The following is a 19,620-nucleotide window of genomic DNA, read 5'->3' as shown; positions in this document are numbered from 1 at the left end:
ACAGAGGCCAGCGATTGCGTGAAAGTAGCTCCACAAGGACTAATTAGACAGCTAACACATTTCTTTCTGTGTAATGCTAATGCTAAACACAGCATATTTGACATCAAGGCAGAATTGATGACAGACATTGTAGACAGCATTTTAGACAGGATTAAATAAAGCTCAGACTGTTCACAGTTCAAAAGCTGTTAAGAAAGTTCAAGTTCACCTTACGATAAGTCAGGCTAGAAAATTGCGAAAGCTCACGTGCGCGTGTTCAAATCTGACCTTTTTGGTCATGAATACATCTAGAATTCACGTTTCTCCACTTTATACTCACCTCGAATTTGGACAGTCTATACTACAACAGGAAACTGCGAAAACCACGCAGCATTGGATGCATTAGTTGGAACGAGACATGCTAACAAACAATATCAATGGAGGGAATGAAACGCTCCTGTATTTACTCGCATCATCTTGTGGCTAGGCGGGGTTGCGACAAAAAGGTTTTTTTTGTAATCAATGCTAATGTAAGTAAAGTTGAGTCGTCTAGTCAATAACGCCGTTGATATATTTTCAGTACAGTATTGTAGCGCAGTGGCCCCCAACCTTTTTGCACCTGTTCCACGTAAAGACATAATTTGGAGACAAAGTAATATAAAAAAATAAAAAATTCTGCGTTACGCTGAATGTCGTCGTAATTAGTAACAGCACTGACCTTGTTTCGCTTCATCTCATCTTGTAGGGCATATGTTTAGCATAGCATGTTGCTAAAGGCTGAATATATTTGAGCATGAATAGCAGCTGTCTTATTTATGTTGGGTGTTTGGTGAAGTTGTAGATAGTCGTATAACATGGGGATGTTTACAGAGCAGTTGTGCTTTTAGCCGATTGTAATTGAGGAACGACTTGCATATTTTGCTTCCAGTCTCATTTCTGGTTGAATATTTTCACTAGCTTGATGTACCACTGCTAGTTTGCTACCGAGTCCTCACCTATTGCTTCCTGTTAGGCATCCATTTTGCTAACGCCAAAAACAAGTGATAAGCATTTAGCTGACTTCAGTTCTAAACGTCATTGACGAGTCTGCAGTCTGGAGGAAAAACTGTTTGTGGCAGGACTGCTGGCATGGACGAGATCCACAAAGTGCTCCTCAAGACTCTGGATGTTGTAGGGCCATCTTGGATGTAACGCAACTGCAGGACATGGACATTGCTGACAATTCCTGTCGTTTGGTGGAACATCGTGGTGTTCCCCCTCTAAGAAAGCGACAGGAGAGTGTTTTTAAACTACTTGGGGGAGACCCACTCCTCAGCTCCCCTGGTAAGGTCTATTTGGGGGTCTGTCAAACAGTCAAACCTGGGAATCAGAAGGGGCAATATGGGGGAGAGTGTATCAGTGGGGCTGTATCCCTAACTGAGTTCACACCGGGGGAAATGAAGACCAACGGGAGATGGAAAGATGTAAATGGAAAAGCTGACAGGAGAGCGAATGGATGGTTGCCAAGGGGGCTAAGCAGTATGTGCTTATTGAGTGTAGTGTTCCAGGAGAGCCAAATGGGTCGAATGGTTTTGATGCTTTTACATGGAGGTCAGTTTGTGACAATCGGTGACATCAATGAGCACCAAGTGATACATTATTGGACTATTTTTGATGGACGGCTTTTTATATAGCGCTTCTAACTACATCATATGGTGCCCAAAGCGCTTTACAAAGCATCACATTCACCCATTCACACACCAGTGGTCGACTGCTGCCATGCATGGCGCGGCCAGGTCCACTGGGATTAAAATCGGGGTTCAGGGTCTTGCTCAAGGACACTTCAACAAGGGGTGAGGATCAAACCCACAACTTCACGGATAGGAGACGACCACTCTACCGCTGAGCCACGCCACCCCACAAAACAAGACTAATGACAAATAGCATTCACCATACACAACACACATGAGTTATTTGACATAAGTAACTTCAGAAAAAATATATATATTCAGAGGCATTGTAGAATGCTGTATATGTATGATTAATAGTGTTTTAAAACGGACTTAGGCTTCAATCAAGAAAGTGCATCAATGAATTTTCTACATTTGAAAAACGTAAAAACAAATGTATGTAAAACCAACTGATTGCTTTTTTTTTTTTCAAAATGGTCTTGTCAACCAAAGTCCCTGAGTGGATTGTGTTTCGACTCCACTGCAAAGTACCTTCAATGAAAGGAGGGGAAGGAGTGGGATTTGATGAAGAAGAGGAAATGGGGGATGAGTATGAAAAAAAAGAGGAGGAAAAGGAGAAAGGAGTGATAAACTCTCTAAAATTGTAGGCTTCTGCGATTACACTGGCATTTCCTGTACATGTTGTCCCAAACTGTACAGTACACAAACACACGTGCATCCTCTAAAATCGGATCATTAGAACATCTTATCTTTAACCATTTCCATATAAACAAGCACATTCTCCTTAAATCTAATCTTTCCTCCCTTGTAACTCCTCCACCTGTGCTGCCAACCTCCAGTTCTTCATCAGCCTCACATTCTCTAAGGACCACCCAGCATTTCGTCTCACATGTGGTCCCTTTTCTCCATATATTTTACTTAAGTGTGCTTTCATTTTACGACCTTTGCCAACGTCTGCTCTCATTGAATTTGCCTTAACAAACAACCTAATGTTCCCACTCAGGTCGCCCCGACAACAGACCCTCAATCCCTCCTCGTCCAAGTAACCCACCATTCCCACCAGCAGCAAGTTAAGAGACCGCGGTCAAGTGTGATTTTGCTTCGCGATGACAGGTTTGGGGCCGGCCCTTTGTAACCATGGCGATGAGAAAGCGAGCCTTTTAAAGCCACTGGGCAAACATTATGACTGGTGGTGATAGCAGACATGAGAATATGTCTTTTAAAAACACTTGTTCACACATGGATAAGAGTATACACACAAACAAGCAAACAACTGTTTTCCCTACATACATTTATTTTCTCAGGTTATGGAATCAAACTTGTACAATTATATCTACATTTGTTTTATATTTGGATTCTATTCCAGCTGAAATGAACTACCCGGGCTGCATAGTTTGTATGCTAATTTGGAATATGTGCACTAGACTAAATTCTATCTTTGGAGGACACTGCAGTGAGGACAGATCCTTTGCAATATCACATTGTTGGTCATTAAAAGTAGTTTGCATGCACAGTCCACACTTAAAACCACTTCCTGCCAGTGTTTGGAGAGACTGTACCATCAAAATAAAATATAGACAGCAATGGCCAATTGGCAAAGTTAGATAAGTCAATTGTATATATATATATATATCTTACATGACCCTAAATCAAAGTTTTCAAACAGAGGGCCTCCGACACTGCAGTGCAAAAGGGAAGTAATAAAGTATCTGTTATATCACTGGTGTTGGCCTAAAAAGGCAACAGATTCTCTTGGGCAAATGCTACAATGTTTTACATCACAATCATCTAGCAACAACGCCATTAAGCAAGGATGGGAACAATAATGGGTTATTTGATCTTTAACAATCCTGCTGTGGATTCGTCGTAAATCACGGTGACCAGATGTCCCGGATTGACTGTGATAGTCCCAGATTTGAGCCTTGGGTCCCTGAGTCTTGGCGGATTTCGTTTTTTGCCATAGCGATTCATACCCTAAACCAATTAAATGGGAATTTATTTGTTAAATTTTTTATAATGAATTTACTTTCACATTTCGTTTGCTTTCTCATTCTCATCAGCATTAGCATCTACTCGCTAGCAGTAGTAGGCGTGTTTTTGTCATACCGAAACAAGAAATTCTTCCTGCTTTGCTCTCTAAGACTCATGGGAAATGTAGTCCAATAGCCTAATGCTGCTTTCGCTGGTCAGTCCCAACGCAAACTGAGCTTTTCTGGCGGGATCTTTCGAATGTTAAGGAAAACGGCACGGCCCAACAGCTGCCAGGGCTGAGCAAAAAAATAATTGGATAATGGTGAGCGCATCTTGTTTAGCGCTGTTAAACTGTCAACCAAGATAGCATTTAGTATTTGCTTTAAGTAATAACACACCACGATTGATTGCCCCGAGTCGACTAATTTTGCAAAATTGTAGCATCCTGGTTTTTACTTTCAAAAATCTGGTCACCCTTGCGTAAGGGCTGTCTAAAGAAGTGAACATGATTTGTGCCACATCTACACTATTCTAACCAATCTACCATGCTGCCTAAAATATGCCATATGTTGACATGAAAATGCTCCATTTTGAACGTGCCAAAGACTGATTATCATTTGGCACACTACCCCACCACTGTCATTCGTTTTACACGTGTTCAGCATACAGACATATGCAAAACACACACAATAACTGTGTCTGATTAGGCCCGAGACCTATCATTATACCACACACCTTCATCTCGAGAGCCCAGATGAATGTGATTAGTGTTTAAGGCGTCACAGAAAGCAGTTGTTTAGTGATTACTGCTGCCTCCATTCTGTCACTTCAAATAAACTGACATGTATATAACAGCTATTATAGCCATCACTCATTGTCATTCTCCTCCAACATGCCACCCACCGAGGGGCTCAAGCCAGCAGCTCGAAAGGCGTATGTTCAGTGTTTTGCACAAGAAAAGAATTCCAACTTGTATTGTGTCCGCCTTATGCAACATGTTTTGTGATTTGTTGTACATTTTTAGCATTTTTTTTGGGGGGGGGGAAACACTTAAGGCTCAAGGTAACGGATCAAACATCATTAAGATTTCCTACGCACCTGTATTTACTCACTGCATTGTGACCACCATGTTCTGAGCTCCGGGTCAATTTGAGAATGTTTGCAATGTGTATTTCTGTCGCTTTTGACAGGTGGATTCATAAGGAAGTGACAAAAAACAGAACACGCACAAGGACGCTTTTGTCACTTCCTCTTCTCTTCACTCGGTTCCCTCTCGATCACCTGTTTGTGTGCACGCTAACCCGTTGGTGTCATTGAGTTTTGCCTCCCTCGCAGGCGTGTGTTCATCTGACCCGTAACTTTACACCCCTTCCTTCTTTATTCATGCATGAACATGTGGAAAATCTGGCACACAAACACCTCAGCTCAAAGAAATTGTGCCATCACTGGAAACGGGAAGACAAAAGAGGAGAGACAGCACCTTGCACGCATCGGGATTATCAGCCAAAAATTATTTATGAGCGTGTGCATTTTTAATAGATTCGACAGTGGACGACGGGACAGATGGAATAACAACATATTGGTCAGTAGATTAGAGTAATGCAGAAATCGAAACACTGCCCTTATTTTTACTTAATATTAATTCAACCACAATATTGTGTCAATATTTGAATACAGCTTACCATCGCTAGTTAGAACATATTGTAGCAACTAGGGGTGGGAATCTTTGAATGTCTCACGATTCGATTCCGATTTTTCGGGCTGCGATTCGATTCAGAATCGATTTTCGGTTAGGAACTTTATTAGAAATTATTTGATTGGGAATGATTTTTGCTTCAATCTAAAGATGTGCAAGGAATTGTAATGATCTGCTCCAGTCCTACTCCCTAATGCTAATTAGCGCGCTACTTGCGGCACTTTTATCACTCAAAAAAACGGCTCCCCACTGCAAAAAAAACAACTTTTATTGGAATAACTTGATCGTGACTTTTTCCTTCTACTCTCTAATGTGGCTACAACTTAACAGCGTATTAGATCGCGTGGAACCGCACTGCCCCTAAGTGGCCAAATAGGGTACAACATGTACATAGCTCCAAATAAAGGCACACACAGACAAAGGCAAGACAGAATAAAATTATTTAAATAAATTATTTGACTCACCTCTAGTAGCAACCCTTGCATATAGTTCACAAGGAATTAGCACATTCATTAACACGCTCCTGTTGGACACAATTCACGCCTGATGGGCTAACCAACTAACCAGCCAAGTTAGCTAGCCTTACACTCTCGTTCAATGACACCCACGTCACTCAACAGGCCAGGCCATACACACTCAAAGTCACAGATACTACAGTAGAACGTGTGTATGGTGACACCAAGTGCACATCACATGCATGCAATTGTGTTTAATATTTGTTCTATTTGTATCTGAATAATCGATTAGTTGTTGGCATATTCCGAAAACGTTGATAGCTGCAGCCCTAGATGTCAGTCAGTGTAGTAAAACCAACTTCCCACCTTTATTCATACCAACATATGCTTAAACATATCATAAGGACTCATGAATTATTTACTGAGAACACAAAGGAATCATTGAAGAAAAAAAAAAAAAAAAAAGGCCCATGATTACATGAGTTTTCACTGGCCCAAGCGCCACATCATGTGGAAATCTTTTAACTGATTTCTGCACTAAACTGCTAGCTAACAAAAACAGCAATCAAAACGTAAAAATTGTTGCTATAGCGACTGTTTTATTTATTCTGTCACTGCCCGTGTCTGTAACAGGGACATTGTGCAACTCGAGTGCGCCGCAAACAGTGTCTGTTTGTATTGTAAAAAGAAAGCGTGACAGAAATCACGTCACAGTTGGCTCGATAAAGCCCCCCGCACCCATTTGTGATGAATACCAGGTCGAGCTAATCACTGGCCTCAAATCAGCTTAACCTGACACAATGCTGCAAACATTTCTCTCAGCTGATTCACACATACGCACTTCTCTTCTTTTTTTTTTATGACTGGCTAATCTGGCATTGAACTGAACGGTTTACACTTGGCAGCAATACGTCTTCATTGGCGGGTCTGTTGAAAATTAATACAATGTGCAAACCAAACTGCTTTCCCAGGAATTCCACAGACATGGAAAGTTGAAGACAAGGAACTGTGCTCGTACAACTGAACTATCTTGGCTAACTTTCCGATCAAAACTTCCAAGCTATCGAAGGAAACTTTGTTTTCTTTGCCTTCCATAAATACTTTGCAAGTACACAAAAACATCCCTCCATCAAAACAGTCCATCCCAGCTGACTTTGAATGAGTACATTAAACATCCTTATTCCTCATTTGTCAATCATTAAATTGTGCAAGTGTACCTAATAAAGTGTCCTACGGGTAATAAACAATCCATTATGAGACGACAAAGGATCCATTGCCAGCAGCCCCACGTCAGGTCATCCCGTGTGATAACCTGCAACCTGACCACCTGACACCTGCACATCCCCATGGTGACGCGTCAAAACAACACCCAGCTCTCATTCCGTTTTTTCTTCTTCTTCCTATTCACATTGAATGCAGCATTCCCAGCACGCACACTTCTCCTCGCATGCGACCACAGTTTTTTAATAACCTCAAAGCAGCCCAAATGACGGGTTGAAGAACTGCAGAACATGTGCGCTCGTGTGGGAGTAGAACGCGGGTGACGTCCAACTCTGCAGACTCCAGCTGCATGAATGAAGAGCTCACATTTGAATGGGCTAAGGGGGGGGGGGGGCTTCCCATCCATTTCCATTATGTTCAGTTTCATTCCTTCAGTGCATTTGGGATCATCTTTTCCAAGTTCCGTGTTCAGCATCAACTTTGTATTGAACTTCAGCCTCTCATTGGATTCTTAGGCTTACTATCTGCCGCCTGTCAAACAATCCCATGTACACAATCATCTCCAATACGCCCGGAGGACACAATGTCATGAGTCATCTGTCAAACCACACACAATGGCACACGGTATTTATTTCTGCATGGGAGTGTATTGCAGACGCGATCGCAGTGAGACTTACTGCCATTAATTGGCCTCCAGGTGGGTGCGTGAGTAGTACATTATACCCTACTAACAGGTGTGTATATAATAGCTTTCAGGGAAAAAGTACAAATCTCCTGTATTTGTTTTTCTTTTTTAATAGAATCTGTTTGATTACGTCCATTTACATTCTGTATTTGCAATGGCAATACAAAATGTTTTCCAAATGAAAACAAGAGCGTCCCAGAGTGCATTCTGTTCATTTGAGGTTCTGCAGTGTACAGCTGTCTTTTATCCACTTTGCACGGTTTGATCTCAACGCCAATACCCGTCATTTTACTCGTAAGTATTTATATTACTTTTTTCCCCCATTGTGTAGATAGACACTTAATTGAAATAGTCGAAACTGTCTTTAATCAGATACAGCGCAGTTCCACAACAATAATCGTCTGGTATGCGAACCAAAAGGGCTCCCCCTCCTGGTATGTCAAATAATTACTGTCTAAGGCCAATTAAATTGCATTCAGTTTTTAAGTTGATACATCGACACCTTCTTAAAATAATCGGCAAAGTAATTTTTTCAGGAAACACAAAAAAATTTACGATTTATGCAACAACAACAAAAAAAACAATTAACAGGATGACATTTGTTTAGGTAATTTTTATTTCATTTGATTTTTGTGTACAATATATTTTAATGAAGTCATTATTTAGTATAAGTACAGTTTCCTAATGTTATGACCGTGTTTTGGGTTAGGTCGTGGGGTTATTGTATTAAGGTCCTGCATTTACTCACTTATGATGATAAAGTTGTCAGTTGCTATGTAGGGTTCTGTATTTATGACTCTTATTTTGTCATATAGACATTTGTTCTGTCATATAGAATCGTGCATTGCCCTAACGGGAGTTACTGAATGACACCTTTGTCAGTAGCGACATCGTTTCCTAAATTTAAATGTGGTGTACTGTTAATGTTCATTTGACAGTGGCTTACAATAATGTTAATATACTAGGACATAAAACGACATCAACTGTATTCAGAAAGCAAAAAGGAGAACAAACAAATACAGCACATTGAACCTAGCTTGTCGTCGACCACTAATATTAAAGCATGGGCTCATCTTGTGCTGGTTGTGTGTCCACTTAATTAATTAAAGGAGGCATATACCTTTCAGAAACACAGAGCGAGCAGAAACCTGATCGTGCCAGCAAAGAAGACAAGCTTCGCGTTACCTTTGAGCAGAGGAAACTTGGATCTTACACTTTTGGGGGCAGTGAGTAATGTCAGTGTCTGCGCCTCTGCGTGCGTAATGCTCGAACCGTCACCTCCTCTCTCGTACACTCTCAAGCGCGAGGTTAGAAGCTTTAGTGTACTTAAAAAGTGTCTCACCGTGAGTGTAGGACAATAGCGTTGTAAAAATAGCCCACGTTGCGTGCACCGTTTTGCAGAGCAACACTTTTGCTCATTGGATTAATGAAATAAAGCCTCCAATTACGCAACAGCTCGTTCGCCAACATGAAAAACTTAAAAGCTATACTTCGAACACAACGAGATTGTTTTGGATTTAATGAAACGGAAATTGTTACCAGTTGGTCGAGGAGCGATGGTTGAGGATATCCTCCTTTGCCGTGAGCAGTGACAGGCCGTAGGTATCAAGGTTCACCGTTTGCATGCTCATGGTGCGTTTAAGGGTCCAGACCTCTTCCCGCAAGATCGACTCTTCACTGGTCCCCCTACTTGTGATCGGGGTGCGACTATTTGCAGGGATGAGCCACGGCGGAAAAAAACAACCGTGCACAGTGGAGAATCCGAAAAAAAAGGAAAAAGAAGAAAGCAGTCCACGGAAGGCTTACACGCAGGTTGCACGCAACGTGGGTTCAAGTTTCAAAGTGGAACAATCAATCCGTCGTGCAGGCGCTGCGCACTCCCTGCGTGGATGAGACCGTAGTGTGCACACTGGGCTTTGTGCTGAGAGAGGGGGCAGCGGAATAAGTTTTCGGGAGGGGAAAAAAAAAAAGAAAAGAAAAAGCCCCACCTCCTGTTGAGTGAGTGGAAAGCGTAATGACTTCACTGGCTGGGTAGCACCGTGCACACGCAAACAGCCGATCTTATTGGCGCGTCCCTACTTAGCGTATTTATTTCTTATTTATTCTACATAAATACATGTACGGTTTTATACATAGAGTATTTGTTCTACTTAAATCATTTAATTTATTCTACAAAAATACATTTGCGCTTTTTGACTTGGAGTAATTATTCATTATTTAGTCTACATAAATAATAACATTTACTTAATATAAATTAGGGGTGGGAATCTTCTCACAATTCGATTCGATTCCGATTTTTGGGTCTCCGATTTGATTAAGAATCGATTTTCGATTCAAAATGATTTGATTGATAATGATTTCTGCTTCAATTTATAGACGTGAAAAGTAAAAATCGTCATGATCTACTCCAGTCTGACTCGCTAATGCTAATTAGTGCGCTACTCACTGCACTTTTATCATTCAAAAGAACGGCTTGTCATACAAAACGCTTCAGGAATGTATACAGAGGAGCATGTTAACATTACTCACCGGCATATGCTCTTCCTACGCTGCAAAAAAACAACAACTTTATCGTGACTTTTTCCTTCTACTCGCTAATGTGGCTACAATTTAACTCATTCACTGCCATAAATTCATTTAAATATAGATATACTATTAAAAATTATGGGCAACAGGCGATTAAAATTTTAATTGGAACTAATCACATGACTTCACTCACGATTAATCACAAATTTTATATCTGTTCTAAATGCACAATAAAACATTTATAGGTTTTCATACTCTTGTTAACAAAAGTGGAAAAAAATGTTAAACTAATAAAAATAGTTAAAATGAATTTTTGACGTCTATAGCCGTCAATGGCAGTGACTGAGTTAAAATTAAACCCCAAAACTCATGCATCACATTCATAAAAAAATATTTTTTAAAAATTGGGGGGGCACATCCGTAATATAAATACATGTATTTATTATTTATGCTACATAAAATGAATACATTCACGGTTTTATACTTAACAGTATGCATGTATTATTTGTTGTATAATGTATTATTATCTGTCATAAAATTTGGTTTGTAAACCATTTTGCTCACAAAAGTGGTGTTCATAAGCCGAGGTTCTAGTGTAATATAGTGCCGAACTAATGCCTTGTAAAATAATGTGTGCCCACTCATCAGCTCCATTCACCACAATCACTCCACACACACATATATATATATATATATATATATATATATATATATATATATATATATATATATATATATATATATATATATATATATATATATATATATATATATATATATATATATATATATATATATATATATATATATATATATATATATATATATATATATATATATATATATATATATATATATATATATATATATAAAGAGCCATTTACTGCGAAAGAAGGAGCAATTTCATGGGAACTGTGTATAACGGAGCCTGTGTGTGGCATAAGACAAAGAGCAACGGGAGGTTGTGTGGCTGTCTGATTGTGACTGGTCGCACAATCGCACACAAACATTGTCATGAATGGATGCTCAGACATGCACCCATAAGCGCACAGACTGAATTCAATACAAAACAAACACACTCGCACACTACTGTAGGAACACTGAATGGGCCTCTACGTGTGCCTTGTGGATGATGAAGTGAAGTACCCTCATGAGCTCGGGAACACTATTGAGATTGTTCTTGTATAAACATGGTAATAAAAGTGAAATGAGTTGGCACCAAAATTCTTTCCACACTTTTTTTTTCTTCCAGTTTGCTGTTAATGTGAACCAACAACAACAATCATGCAGTTGGTAATGATAACGTGCGGTGTCAATGAAAAAGAACAACATTATTATTTTTACAAAAGCAGAATTTAGGACACAAATCTTGGTTTGAATCTCATTAATTTGTGCAGGTGTGTTTAATTTTGTGATAGCTGAGTGTATGTTTTTCAAAATCAACAATAGTCTAATTAAGAATTGAAAATGAAAGTCAGACTGAAAATTTAAAATAAAGCAACATTACAAATACACAAACATTACCTATATATATATATATGAAACGTGTCACCACCGTGCGTATTATTATTATTATTTTGTCTTTAATATGTACAGCCACTTTAGTTATGGTTGTTGTCAACCTTAAACATTTCTTGACACCAATATGTTATATTATCGCTAATCTAAACATGACATTCTGATTAATATTACATTTGTAGAATGTGAGTTAAGAAGCAAAATCCAGCCATTTTTATCCATCTCAGGGGGCGGCCATTTTGCCATTTGCATGACTTCACAGTTGCTCAGATCTCAGGCAACGACCAATCACAGCTCACCTGTTGTCTGAAGTTGAGCTGTGATTGGTTGTTACCTGGGACCTGCGCAACTGTGATGTCATTTTTACTCGACAGCAAGTGGCAAAATGGCCGCCTTCTGATGTTGATATAAAAAAAAAAAACTGCTGGATTTTACTGCTTAATTCATACTCCAGTAATGCAAAATTAATCAAACAAAAAACATATTGCCAAGAAAAATTTGGGGGGTTGACTTCCCCTTTAAGCGCTCTATGAATAAAGCTAAGATGGTTGTGAATGAGTGTGAATTTTATCTGTACAGTATGTGTGCCCTGTGATTGGCAACAATTCAATGGCGTAGCCTGCCTATTGTCCAAAGTCAGATGGGATGGGCTCCAGCTCAGCCGTGACTTTGAGCTTTTTAAACAGTGAAACTGGTATAGTAACATTTTTTTTTTATAGTAGTAATAAAATTAAAGATAACTAAACAAAGATTGAAGATTTAGTCCACAGCAAATTTCTGCACCACCGGTCCTAATTGTGGGATCAGCCAAGACTTGCTGCACCGGTTTACCAATTTGGCAAACCAGTCGACCAATTTGGTAGCAGAAAGTCAATCTAACCATTATGTGCTCAGATCACATCTAACGCCGGCTTAAGGTAGACGGTTGGTCAAACATGAAGCATTTCCTTCATGGGCGTCAAACACCAAGTCATTTATTATGTTTTTTAAGGATCCTACTGGTTGGCACAACTATGAGAGATTCTGGCCTTTGCTCGTTCGCGATGACCAACATCGGGTCTAATTAAAATTACCTTGTGTAATTAAAAAGCATGTAGGCGATTGATTGATTGATTCAAACTGTCACTGAAAAGCTACCACACCTCAGTTTGATAGGTAGATAGATAGATAGATGAACTGTTATCCCAGTCACAAATTTAGCCGTGTATATGTTGTGCACGATGTTTAAATAGTGAATTAGTGAGAGGAAGATTTGTTTGGCAGGTGTAACTCACATTATGGTTGTAGGCTAGCGGGCTAGCTAGCAAGAAGCTACAGCGCGTAGCATGCCGCTGGACTCTCAGCTCAAACTTTCGCTCAGAGTAAATTCCAGGGAATACCGGTCGTCATTTCCTCCTCCCGTCCGTGAAGCTTTTTCAAACTGCCCGCGTGAGGAGGACGCGACGAGTCAGTTCGTTTGTCCCCACCTCCCGGACATGAAGCAACGGTCCCACTCGCGCGGGCGTGCACGCGCTCTCGCTCGCTCCGTCCTTCTCTCTCTCTCTCGCTCTCTCGCTCTCTCACTCTGTCTCTCTCTCTCTCACTCTGTCTCTCTCTCTCTCACCCTCTTTCGCACTCTCTCTCTCTCTCTCTCTCTCTCTCTCTCTCTCTCTCTCATCGTAGAAATTGTAATCCATGTTTTTTCTTGTAACTGCAATGGAATACAGTTTTGTTTTTTCTTATCTGATTACGTAACGGCGCTACATGTATTCCGTTACTCCCCAAGCCTGGATATTTGTCAACTGAGGGCATGTGAAACCCTTTGAGACTCTTAAGGGCTATACAAATAAACTTGACTTGACTTGACTTGACTTGACTTCCACACAGCTGTGTGGTACTTAAACACGTGAAAACAAATAACGCAGCACATCCTCATGCATGGGGCTGTTTTTGAATCGAGCTTGCAGGGGGGTTGTTGGAGGCGGGAAGCTTCCGTGACATCCTCCCGCTGCTATTATTCTTACAACTTCCTGTTATTAGAGGCTCTCCTGCCCCTTGGAGCGTCTTGGTCCATATCTGGACATGTGAACTGCGGGCGCTGTTAGAGTCCACTTTAGAGGACTGTGGAATTTCCTCTGCAAGGGTGCGGCGGTTATTGGCCATCGGGTCTAAATGTGGGAATGTGCCGGGTATGTCCAGTGGGGGCTTTGTACGCGTTTGCGTGTATGTTTATGCAGGAATGGCCATTTTCTCCTAAATGTGTCCTTCGCTAATTGCCACAAGCTCTTTGTCCAGCCCCCTGCCTTCCTGAGAGTCTAGACTAACAGACTGTGCTTGACAGCTTGTGGAGAGCTCCACTAACTCGCAAAATCCGCTCCTGGCCTCTTAGTGTGCACTTAATTCACTGTCCATTCACCGGTAAGTCTCTTTGATTGTTCATCGACTTGACTCAAGCCGATAGATGCTCCTACGGTTCAGGAGCGCTCGCTGGCTTTGTGCCTTCAAAATGACAAGCCCAACTGCTGAAAAGGTCAAAGACGTGTTGAAGCCTTTTTTTTTTCTTTTTTTTTTTGTCCTGCTGTTGTCATTAGTCTTCGCTAATAATATATGTCTGAGCCTTTAACTCTTTGTTCTACATGCCACTTTTTTTCCGCACACCTGGCCATCATCATCCAGACCAGCAACAACAAGATCTGTGAAAAGGTTCGATGTAGCAATTGCTCCAGCTTTATTTGGGCCCAGTACTGTACAGTGGCAGTTTTTATTATGAGGTCTTTTGGTGGACTTTAACATAACATGGTATGGCATCGTGATGACGAAAGAAAAAGCTACAATATAAATAACCCATACTGAGTCACAGCATACTGCAAATGCAAAATGTTAACTCATTCGCTGCCATTGACGGCTATAGACGTCAAAAATTCATTTTAACTATTTTTATTTGTAAAACATTTGTTCCCACTTTTGTTAACAAAAGTTTGAAAACCAATTTTTTTTATTGTATTAGAACGGATATAAAAATTGGGATTAATTGTGAATTAACTAGTGAAGTCATGCGATTAATTACGATTTAGTTATTTTTTTTAAATAATATTTTCCTTAAAAACAAAAAAGATTCTTATTTTTTTTTCGTAAATTAGGGGCATCAGGCGATAAAAATTTGTAATTAATCGCATGACTTCACTAATTAACTCGCGATTAATCACAAATGTTACATCTGTTCTAAATGTAGAAAAAACAAATCTAGGTTTTCATACTCTTGTTAACAAAAATGGAAATAAAATTAATGTTAAATGGAAATAGTTCAAATGAACTTTTGACGTCTATAGCCGTCAATGGCAGCGAATGAGTTAACATTAAGAACTCTACAGTTAGCAATATACACAGTAAATATTTGTCACAAGCGATAAGAGTGTAAAAACATTTACCTGACGAGAGAAGTCATTTATGGTCTGTTTGTCATCATTGTGTCAAGTGATGATTTGAGATAAGATGAAATGTTACGTGCATGAGAATATAGTGTGCATGTTGCAGGGCGTGGGTTAATGTCAACGCGCCTGCCGTGCTTGTGCGTGAGTGGGGTCAAAACGTGTGAATGTGTGTGTGTTCGCAGCAGACCTCCAGATGAGGTGACTGCTCAGCTATGCGCCTTGACAACAACCTTGAGATATCGTCCCCTTGGGCCGTGTATGTGTGTGTGTGTGTGTGTGTGTGTGTGTGTGTATGCGTGTCAGGGTTATTTAGTTTTGGATTTTTCATTATGGTTTGGTTTTATTTTGTTTGACTTTTTTTTTTAATTAAGTTGCTCTAAAGTCGTTTTTACTAGTTAGTTTACTTTTTTTGGGGGGGGGGGTTGTTTCAGTTTAACTCATTCACTGCCATTGACGGCTATAGACGTCAAAAATTTGAACTATTTCTATTAGTTTAACATTTTTTCCACTTTTGTTAACAAGAGTATGAAAACCTAGAATTTTTTATTGTACATTTAGAACAGATATACAATTTGTGATTAATCGTGAGTTAACTAGTAAAGTCATGCGATTAATTACGATTACAAATTTAATCATCTGGCGCCCCAAATTTGTAATAATATTTTCTTCTTCTTTTTTTTTTTATTCATTCGCTGCCATTGACGGCAATAAACGTCGAAAATTCATTTAAACTAATTTCTATTAGTTTAAAAAAAAAATCCACTTTTGTTAACAAGAGTATGAAAACCTAGATTTTTTTTTCATTGTACATTTAGAACAGATATAAAATTTGCGATTAATCGTGAGTTAACTAGTGAAGTCATACGATTAATTACAATTAAAAAATTTAATTGCCTGTTGCCCCTAATTTTTTTAATTATTTTTGGGGGGAAATTAATTTATGGCAGTGAATGAGTTAATTTTGTATTTATTTCATTTAATTTATTTATTTTTAATCTATGGATTGTTTGTCATCTTCCTTTTTCTGGATGGCTGTACAGGACTGTTCAAATAAATACATTAACTCATTCACTGCCATTGACGGCTATAGACGTCAAAAATTCATTTGAACTGGTCGGTGCTGGATTTCGCCTTCCTTGGTTTTCTTCGGTCCCCTCGGGTCTCCTGGTGTTCGGTTTAGGTGAACGGTATGAGATTTTTTCTAATAGGTTTTCTGGTGAGCTAACAAATACACGCACGCACGCACGCACGCACGCACGCACGCACATACACATACTCACCCACACACACACACACACAAAAAAAAAATAATATATATATATATATATATATATATATATATATATATATATATATATATATATATATATATATATATAAAAAAAAGAAGAGCAATGATGATGACATTTCCGAATGAACAATACTGAGCTCTTAAAAGAAAAAGGAAAAAAAAAAAATTCATTTGAACTATTTCTATTGGTTTAACATTTTTTCCACTTTTGTTAGCAAGAGTATGAAAACCTAGATTTTTTTTATTGTACTATTAGAACAGATATAAAATGTGTGATTAATCGTGAGTTAACTATTGAAGTCATGCGATTAATTACACTTTAAAAAATGTAATTGCCTGACGCGACTTAAAGATTATTAAAAATTCAGTGGGTCAGGCGATTAAATTTTTTAATCGTATTTAATCGCATGACTTCACTAGTCACCTCACAATTAATCACAAATGTGTACAATAAAAAATATATAGGTTTTCATACTCTTGTTAACAAAAGTAGAAAAAAATGTTAAACTAACAGAAATAGTTAAAATAATTTTTGGACGTCTATAGCCGTCAATGGCAGTGAATGAGTTAAAATTAAACCCCAAAACTCATGCATCACATTAATAAAAAAATTAATAAAAAAAGACTAAAACGCTCATTTAAAACAAGCATTTCCATTTTACTTTTATTTCATAAACGAAAATGTTTTTCCCCAAATTCTAATTTTAGTTATTTGGTTTGCTATAATTGTGTGCGCGCATGCATGTGTGAATACACACTTCCTGCGCATGCATGCAAAGGACTACACGGTCCAATAACACAATCCAGTGTATTTCTTTTGTTTATCATCCGCCATTCTGCAGTCCTATCAATGAAACCGGATTAACGAACCGAGCAAACACTAATCCTTCCTTTGAATTCAAACTCTTCCGTTATCGGATAAACATTTCCATGGCAACTGCACTCACAACAGTTTTGGAAGTTTCCCCTCAATTAGATGGGAGACAACTTTGGTGCCTTGCAGGCTACTTCTCGTGCTATTTGTATTTCATGAGGTCTTCTGGATAAAAAAAAAAATTCTCTTTTTTTTAACGATTAGTCTGGAAGGAAGTCTCGATTTGACTGGACCCAAGCCGAAGTCAGGCAAGTGAACCACTACACCATCGGTGATGCAGTAACATACATACGCATCTTCAAATCATGTATTATTTTCCTTCTTTGGTTTCGTCGGCCTCAAAGTCGCAAATTTTTCATGTCCTGCTGAGTCAACCACTGGCAATGGGAGCCAGATGTGATGATGTCACAGCCCCACATGTGTGCGCGGTGTTTGAACACGAGGCCGCTGACGCGAGTCAGTCGGTCCACGCTCATGACAGAGCGGGCATGGAAGTTGCCGAGGCGGCGACCACAAACAGTTAATAAGTAATGATTACGACTTTTCATGGCCTAAATGCAAAGGTGGCAAAAGTACTTGAAATAGAAGTACTCGTGTTTACCTGATTGATGGTGTCACTGAACTGCACACATATGGAAGATATCAGCAAGCAACTATTTCACATGCCGCAAACATCATACCTTCCCTTGTCAACAGTCTCAAGATGATGATCATTGACCACATGACTAACGTCACGATGGCGACGCCTTCCGTCCGTCCTCTGATCTCTCAGGAGAGCGCCTTCATTAAAAGTTCCAGCTCACCATGGTCGGTCGGCTCCATGAGTCATCGCTAAATTCGGGGAGTCGCTTTTTTGCCGACTCAATCTACTCACATAATATGACTTTGGTTTTTGTTACACACTTTACAATGTTAGAACTGATATTTTATATGTTTTTCATCCAATTTGGCGCTAACTGTCCCTTAAAACTCATTCACTGCCATTGACGGCTATAGACGTCAAAAATTAATTTAAACTATTTCTATTAGTTTAATTTTTATTTTTCCAATTTTGCTAACAAGCGTATGAAAACCTAGACATTTTTTTTGTAAATTTAGAACAGATATGAATTTTTTGATTAATCGTTAGTTAACTAGTGAAGTGATAATTTCAATAAAAAAATGTAATCGCCTGACGGGCCTAATTAAAAAAAAAAAAATTAAAAATAATGGCCGTTTAATCGTAATGATAATTTTATATCTGTTATAAATGAACAATAAAAAAATCTAGTTTTTAATAAGAAAAATTAAAAATGTGAAACTAATAGAAATAGTTCACATGAATTTTTGACGTCTATAGTCAATGGTAGTGAATGAGTTAAAAAAAATAAAATGTCATTTATAGTCTTGCCATTTTCTTTCATTAAACACATGCTGAATTTAACCTACTTACACAATTCTAATTAAACTAATTTCTTTGTGTGTGTGTGTGCGCGTGTGTGGGTGTGTGTGTGTGTGTGTGTGTGTGTGTATTTTGAGTAACTTTAGGAAAAGTCATCAAATTCCAGAGTAAAAGTATGACATTTGGGAGATTATTGCTGACAAATGTAAAAATTTGACCTGAACTGTATTGTACAGTAAGGTGGAAAATAATGTCTTGAGCCCATAAGCATTTTCATACACTTAATGTATTTTCTGCATATTTATGTTATTGTAATTGCAAAATAAAGTATTTTATATTTGTGAGCACTTATATAAGCATTATGTTAAAAAAAAAAAAAGCACCAGTGAAAAACTACAACCAATTAAATAAATTCAATAAATAAATAAGAACTCCCATGTCAGGTTGACAGGTTAAAGTTGCCCTATGTCTTAATGACTCCTTCTATCCACTAGAGGTCACTGCTGCATCATATTTTCAGACCAAGTAGCAGCGTGTGAAATTAGGGACAGGAATAAATTGGACAATCATTTTCTGTTTTGAATTATTATTAAATAGTAGCATGACATGACCTTTGAAAGGAATCTTTTATTTATATTTGCTCATAGAAACCCAAAATATATGGGTTTTTTTCTTTTTTTAAAGACATTTAAAGACATTTCATTACTATCATGGTCTGCGATTGGCTGGCAACCAGTTCCGGGTGTACCCCGCCTACTGCCCGAAGCCAGCTGGGATAGGCTACAGCGACCACCCCCGTGGTCGTGATTGAAAAAACGAAATACTTTTGAGTAATGCATTATTAGCATCACTCATGTATTACGTAGTATAAAGTATGAACAAACAAGTCTAAATAATGCCGGCACATTCAAATTAGTATGATGATAATGCAGAATTTTTATTT

General features: G+C 38.7%; 1 protein-coding gene across 3 annotated transcripts in view; it reads right to left on the bottom strand.

The window, feature by feature from the left end:
- Window positions 1-13,175, bottom strand: part of LOC147173499 (uncharacterized) — a 36,451-nt gene extending 23,276 nt beyond the window's left edge. Inside the window, exon 1 of one of the 3 annotated variants that reach the window (XM_086076908.1) lies at window positions 12,996-13,175. In XM_086076908.1, the coding sequence (XP_085933034.1) occupies window positions 12,996-12,997 (2 nt within the window). In that variant the 5' untranslated portion in view covers window positions 12,998-13,175. Of the gene's footprint in view, window positions 1-9,216; window positions 9,634-12,995 lie in introns of those variants that run through there. The other 2 variants (XM_086076907.1, XM_086076906.1) reach the window with 2 other exon arrangements.
- Window positions 13,176-19,620: the final 6,445 nt, after the last annotated feature.

The sequence above is a fragment of the Leptonotus elevatus genome, chromosome 5 (assembly GCF_054856555.1).
Source record: "Leptonotus elevatus isolate MCC_2025b chromosome 5, RoL_Lele_1.0, whole genome shotgun sequence".
NCBI classification, from domain to species: Eukaryota; Metazoa; Chordata; class Actinopteri; order Syngnathiformes; family Syngnathidae; genus Leptonotus; species Leptonotus elevatus.
Note: the sequence above shows the minus strand (reverse complement) of the source record. Positions and strands in the feature narration are given on the sequence as shown.